At 33.0% G+C, this 7,541-nt stretch overlaps 1 protein-coding gene across 1 annotated transcript in view; it reads right to left on the reverse strand.

The window, feature by feature from the left end:
* Positions 1–7,541, reverse strand: part of LOC108751219 (caspase-1-like) — a 40,806-nt gene that overhangs the window by 9,699 nt on the left and 23,566 nt on the right. The window contains exon 4 of the mRNA XM_018491293.1: positions 1,970–2,099. Coding sequence (XP_018346795.1) covers positions 1,970–2,099 — 130 coding nt within the window. The remainder of the gene's footprint in view (positions 1–1,969; positions 2,100–7,541) is intronic.

Here is a 7,541-nt window from a genome sequence, read left to right on the forward strand (position 1 = left end):
GCAGCTTATGATGCTATAGAATCTCGGACGTATGCCAGAAGAAGAAGCTTAATTCGTATTCTATATCCGTTTATTGTTTAGTGTAATCGAGTATCTCGTTAATTCTTGATATCTTCTGCTTAGCGAAGTACGAAAACTAGTATTGAAACGCGTTTCAATGCAATTATGCGTTGGAAATTTGAGCACCGTTAGGAAGGCGTCGGAACAAACACAAAGCGCAATAAGAAATACAAATGAGAATGCTAAAGAATAATATATACGTGCAGAAAATGCAAACGCGTCGATTTAAGGACGGGTTCTTTTGGAGAACGAATGCAATTTTGTTTTACCAAAATTTGATAAACTACATTTTGTAACGTTTTATATTTGATTATAGATGTTGAGTATAGATTTCATCGCAATTAAATTCTATAAATTGGAGTTTTTTACTTTTCTATCAGAAACATGATGCTTCCTAACGGAGCTCACCGAAAAATACTGTTCTCTCTGTTCGCTTTCATGTCCAACTTTACAGACTCGAACAATTTCATCTTATACGTATGAGTTCGACAAGTGTAATTTATCTTGTATCTTTGTAAATATTTTCAATATATTTGCGTTACACGTACTAATGATGGTTGCCTGAGGCTTGAAATTTGAGTAAACATCCTCATTAGTGAGTACCATATACAAGGTCTTTCGTTATTTGCCTACTTTTACTCAAGCGGTAAGCATCATTATTTTTTCAACCGCTCTTTATTATCCAGATTTATACCGTGCTATACATGTACATGCTGCACATATAATCCATACTTCCATATTTTTTTCTAACTATAATATATAACATGTACCTGATGATAAGAGATTATCAGGTATCTTTTCAGGTTGATTGACTTGTTATTAACAGAATAATGAATCGTAATTTAGTGTTAGTAGCAGAGAAATAAAATATAAATTTATATAATTTATTTTTCTGCGATATCACATTGTGAATACAAAAAATTGTTTCAAACATATACTAATTATATTAATATATATTTTTTGTCTAATTTTTTGTCTATTGTCTATTTTTTCTTATTCTGAAGCAAGCTTTATTAATCTCCGCTACTCTGATATATCTACAGGCTATTCTTGATAAATAGCTTGTTCAACTTGCATCTCGATAAATCACGATAATCTTATTTACGTAATTATAATTCCTTATCATCAAAGTTTCAAACGGATATCAGGAAACGCTTACTTCGATATAATAAATCGAATGGCAAACATGTCGGAAAATACATTCCATGACTGGATTATCTGCACGCGACATTCCTATAACTCTTCGTCACACCGTTTTGAAGTACCACCTTTGTTCAGATTCCCTGTATTATCTTGGGACGGACTATTTTGAAATAGAGCTTACGTGTGCATTTATGCGCGGTAGCAACTTGTGGTATCTGTTTGTTCGCATAAAGTAACTCAGAATTATCGTCTGCTCCCCCTTTCAAATTTTTACATTTATGACTTGTGAAACAAAGAAAACGAAACTAATATTAATCGTCAAAAGAAATGAAACAAAGATGAGATAAAGATATGTGTATAGAAAGAATATAGTAGGACATTTAAAATATCTCTTGTAAATTATGAAGAGAGAAATTAGATAACCACGAAGCAAGTGAGCAAAAACTTACAATTTGGATAAGATTAATTTTTTAACTTAACTGATTACGTATTGATTAAGAAATATGCACTCGGTTTATTTAATTCAACTTAATTCAGAATTATCGTCTGCTCCCCCTTTCAAATTTCTACATTTATATACTCGTGAAACAAATGAAACTAATATCAATTGTTAAAAAAAATAAGACGAAGACGTATGACATCCTCTTTCATACTTCTAATTTTTTAATACTTACTATATATCGTTCTTCGCCGACATTTACAAATAATAGAAAAGTAAATAAAAATTCTATAGCCCCTATATTTACGTATACGTCTATATACATACCATCGTAAGTAGAATATGCGACCAAGATATCTGCATAGGCGGGTATACTGTATTTGAGTGTATCACTCTTTATACTATCTGTCGCATGAAAAAATGTCACTCCATTGTCCAATTGCGTTCCGCGACATGCCTGCGGGAAAGAAAAATGCGCATGTGAGCAACAATACTAGATTTTCTCGGCACGTAAAAGATGTATGGAGCCGCGACAGTGGGAGATTTCCTCCGTGCAAAAACGTCCAGCGAATTGTTTAAAACGCTTTAACGTGACATCATAATCCGCGCGATTCGCGAGATTATTAAAACGCTCACGAAACGAGAGACGTACAATATCTACGTGCACGGCTGCAATCGCCGTGCAATACAGGTCCGAATTCTGGCTACGTTAATGCAATTCTTTATAATATCATTTTTATATATGCCGTTGCAGCATATATACATATATATAAACACACTTATAAAATATATAATATATAAAAATATATATATAAAATGTAATAATTTGTATTTATATCTCTCGTGCACTCTAGATTCTTGTTGCGTTTAATACATAAAAATCGATTTGCTGTGCGAGCTGTTATCGGCTATTCAATTACATAAACATGAAACTACATAAACATGAAAAAGAGTTGCAGTGGCGCAGATATTATAAAACACGATAAAACATTTAGCTCTCCGATAGCAATATTTAATCCATGTTCGTAATATTATCAAGAAAAATATCGAAACAACCTACTGTTACATTATCAACTTTAATATTTCCCTTTCCACTTTTGAATTTAACTCATATTATTTTTAATCACATATACCTACTAATAATAGTAATTAATTCTTCTTTCGATAATCTGTTTTTAAATACGGAATAAGTATTGTTTATGGAAATTATTAAACAATAATAATTGATACATATATTCTTTGTGTTATTTTAATCATACTTGTCATTAAATGAATCTCAACGGCTTCAGAAAAATTGATAAACAGCAGTTTTTAAATTTAGTAGCTTTATTTCTTCTGATAAAAATTGTACATCTTACAGTAAGAACAGCACAATGGCCGTTTGATATATTAAAGAGCTAAATGTTCTATGGCCGGCAGCCAAGTGCTGCAATTGCTTTTCTTTGGAAAGGTAAACTCGTAATAGAATGTACGAGACAATTACACGCAGATCTATCGATGTTTACAGCATCGTTAACGAAAGACGAGCAGCTTGAACGGAAACGCAGCAAGAAATATGGAAGCTACTTACTTGAGGCTACCGTGGCTGCACACAGCTTTCAAATGTACAGAAAATAGCATTAGTTTCGATAGATAAACGCAACCAGAATTTGTGCGTCTGTGCAATTTACATTGCTCGAAAATTCCAATAATCTCATCTGTGTATAATTTCTATACTATAACTTTCTCCATACCATGTTGTTAAAATTTCAAATTGATATCGGTCGAATTATCGATCGGGTAATTCGCAATTGATTTGCCGCGTTTACATAGATATGATTTAGGTATATGTTTATACATTGAGAGGATACGTGTCTGGATTTGCTTTCGAAATAATTGGCACATTGGTTGGTACGAATCTAAGATTATAATTGAGTCTTGCGAATTACTATCCGTTAGGATTCTCGAATGCACGCGCGCATTCGAGACACGAAATCAAATTATTAATCATTTCGATCGTTACGAGCGCTAACTTTATCGCGTTCATTTATCCCCGTCGCGCTTTATCTTTGGGATCATCGATCCTCTAACTCTATTTGGGACGGAAGCAGTAATTTCGAAAGATATCTGGCAAGTTGGCCTTCCGATCCTTTTTCTTTCATGGCAAACTAAATTACAATCATTGTCGGAATAGTTATTCTTGATTGATCGTCCCTCCATAATCTTCGCAATTGTCTTGCTACTAATATATTAATCAACGATTTTTAACGACCAAAAGTTATATAAGTTAGTCGATTATTATATATTAACTGCTGGTTAATTATTATATGTTAATTAATTGCTTTATTTTAATATTTTAAGTTTTAAAATTAAATTATTTTAATTTTATTTTATTTCAATTTAAATATCGAAGTTAGAAACGATATTTCTTGCTTCTCTTTATAAATATTTCATAATACATTTCTGTCGCGTTCGTACTTCTCAAAATAGGTAAAAATTATATCATTCTATACGTGTAATTCTAATATTGTATAAATTGTAAATATAATAGAAAATCAGCAATATATCGTTTGGTGGTTATTAATATGCGAGCAAATGTAATGAATATACGTGCTCTAGTTTCCAATGTACTATCGTCTTGACAAGGATAGATTCGAGTATATTGCGAACTTAGAATCCCCGTCTGAGAGATTTGAGCCCTGAAAAGGCAGCGACGGATATCAGTCGCTAGGTTGGCCTTGGATGCTTCTGGTTAAGTATTATATGTAGTCTTGGATGCCGATTACGCCGACTTCTTGTTTTCCTTGGATGTGGCCATGAGCGGAGTGAGGCTGGTTCTGTTGAACGTTGATACTGCATTCTTCTATGAACGTGCCAATCCAGGTCCCGTCTGAGTACCGCGAATACAGAAGCATCGCGGGGACCTCGGAGATGTCAGGAGAACTGATACTTCGATTACGTACGCTGGCGATACGAGTCGGTGCAACCTCGGTTTGTATTGGAGTTAATAAGAATCGTGGTGGTCGTGTTCACCTAGGAGAAGATAGCAGAATGCTGCGATGTAGCTTTCACTGCAGATCTTCTGGTGCTGCTCTTCCGGCAGGTGCTCTTCCGATGTTGGTTGTGAAACCGCGATCGCTGCTACCTCGCCGGTTTTTCTATAATTTCTTATATTTTTCTTCATGGAAATTGAAAATTATTGTAATAATAATGCTACACTCAAGAAAAAATTAGTACATTGAAATAATGAATAAAATTCTTATTAATATTGTTATGAATTTGCTATGTTATTAAGTTTGTCACAAAACTGAAAATCAGGGAAATGTCAGGGAAATTGAAAACTCGCGGTTAAGAGAATTGAGAAAAAAATCAAGAAATTTTGCAAAATTTTCTACAAAAAAAATTGAACTTCTTAGCTTTAAATAAGTTTAATATACATATATCACACCCCTACTAATTTGGAAATACTATAAATTCAATAATTAAACATAGCAGTATCAGTAACATTAATAGTACATTATGCTATACAATTAAATTGCATCCTCAATAAAATATTTGATTGATTTCCCAAATTGGGATAAAAATATATAATTACTGGAACTATCAGGGAATATATTATGAAATTTTTCTGGAAATCAGGGAAAAGTTATGGAATTTTAAGATGAGGAATTTGTGATAATCCTGGTTACGCTGCATCATTTATAAACGAATTCAGAGAGTTGTTGATCTAACTCTAAATTAGTTTCTAATGTCTGTTTCCACCAATGTAGATTAACTTTAATCTCGGTACAACTTACTCTTCATCTTTTTCTAATTTTTACTAGAAAAGGATAAAGAGTAAGTTGAAGAGATTAAAGTTAATTTATATTGGTGGAAATGGACATAAATAATTGAAGGATAATTCTTAGCGATTTTGTGATGATGTTAAATAAGATACTTTATTTTAATATACTAATTTTTCCTTGAGTGTAATATCATTAGTTATATGTATGGAGAAATGATCTATAATCGAGCAGAACAAAGTTATTAACAATTTTTATAACTTTATTATACGAAGAACATGTAAAATTAATAACGTTTTGTAACTCTAGATCATTTTAATATTTGCGTTCAACCGAATCAAACATTTTATTGTAATGATCTCCTGTTTTATATAATAATATAATGCGTCCTGACTTCAAATTTCAATTAATTTTCTGACACTGAAAATTGATGAACATTATCTAAAAAGATATCATCTCTACACTCACTTAAAAAGTAGGATTTCAAGACTTCTCGTATGTTTCCAATCATTTGAAATGTTCTCTTGCAACGAACTAATCAACTATTAAAAACGCAATATTATTTATTTAATATCGATCAATTTAAATCAGTGTAAATTGTTGAAAAAGGACCTGTGAGTTTCGAAATGTACATTAATTCTATATGTTTTTCCTACATTAATTCTATATGTTCTTCATATAATAAAGTGATGAAATATTGTTAATAACTTTGTTCTGCACAATTATAACCATTTTATTACATATTTGCTTTATATTGCTATTATAGATCATTTCTTTATAAATTTGCTTTATATATAGTATTTGTAAAAAACAGGGATTTGAATATCATTATTTTAATAACTTTTAGTTTTTCTGAAGAAAAATACATTTAAAAAATATAGAAATGAAATGATCCCCAAACGATCGCGAAAGAAGTTGTATTCTCCTTTGTAGTTTATATTTCGCAATGAAATAGTACTACTTGTTTTTTTTCCACGTAACTTGAATATGTATACGCGCATACAAATGTCACGTGCGAGTATAAGGACGATAATAACGTGCTTGAAGAAGAATGCGTGTTTCCACGTTTTTGCCCTATTTAAAATATTTAAGTATTCGGCCGACTCAACATATGCACATCGAGCGACGTGGAAAGCGAGCATGACGGAAATACTCGTGGACAAAAAAGATACGCGGAGAAAAACAAAGGGAGAAAAAAAATAACAAATGTATAGAATATTGCGCGACACGAATAGCCCCGCTCGGTACTTTTTAATTCGGCCAGTGGCGAAATCCCCGAAACGATGCACGCGCTCGCATTACTTTCGGAATTATGCAAATAACAGTTTTTACCGTTGTTCTCTTTCTCCGGCAAGGATGGACGGGGAGTAATCTTAATTACTGCAGCGTTTCTAGCGCGCGAACAGTTTCCATTACATTGCAGAATGCACATATTTCATTGGCTGTGCCCGCTAAAAACCCGACGGTGCACTAATGTGCGCGAGCCCGCAAATCCCTCGGAGATCGTCGTGAGGCAGATAAATGGGGAGTGTCTCTAAATGGAAAACGATCTCGGTAGGATTATGCTCGGGGAAAGAATTAGATCTAGCGTGGCATTGTTGTCGGAATTACAACGCGGCTGCGTCGACCTGATCGTTTTTGAAACGCGGACCATTGCATCGTCGCAATTATACGTCATTTCCGTCGCAGCGCGGAAGGGAATGCGGGTATCCTATTTACAGTTGACTTCCTCTCTTCTGTAATTCGCGGAACGGCCATCCATTTCTGTATCATCAGTTTTGACGTCATCTATTCCCATCCATTAGATCGTAAGTAATTACAGAAATTTAGAAGAAAACTTTGCCTTTTAATGAAAATACATGAATAATGGACACCAATAACGGTTATATCTTGTTAATATTATAACTTGTTTCTTGAAGAAATGGAGAGAAACGTGAGTTAAAATTATCACAATATCTCTCCCGTTGTTTTAATGAGTCAAATTAAAATTAAAAGTAAAATAAAGTCAAATATAATTAGTTTCAAATATTATTAATTAAAATGTACATATACATAATTTAAATTGTGTGTGTGTGTGTGTGTGTGTGTGTGTGTGTGTGTGTGTGTGTGTGTGTGTGTGTGTGTGTGTGTGTGTGTGT

The sequence above is a fragment of the Trachymyrmex septentrionalis genome, unplaced genomic scaffold (assembly GCF_001594115.1).
Source record: "Trachymyrmex septentrionalis isolate Tsep2-gDNA-1 unplaced genomic scaffold, Tsep1.0 scaffold42, whole genome shotgun sequence".
Taxonomy (NCBI): domain Eukaryota; kingdom Metazoa; phylum Arthropoda; class Insecta; order Hymenoptera; family Formicidae; genus Trachymyrmex; species Trachymyrmex septentrionalis.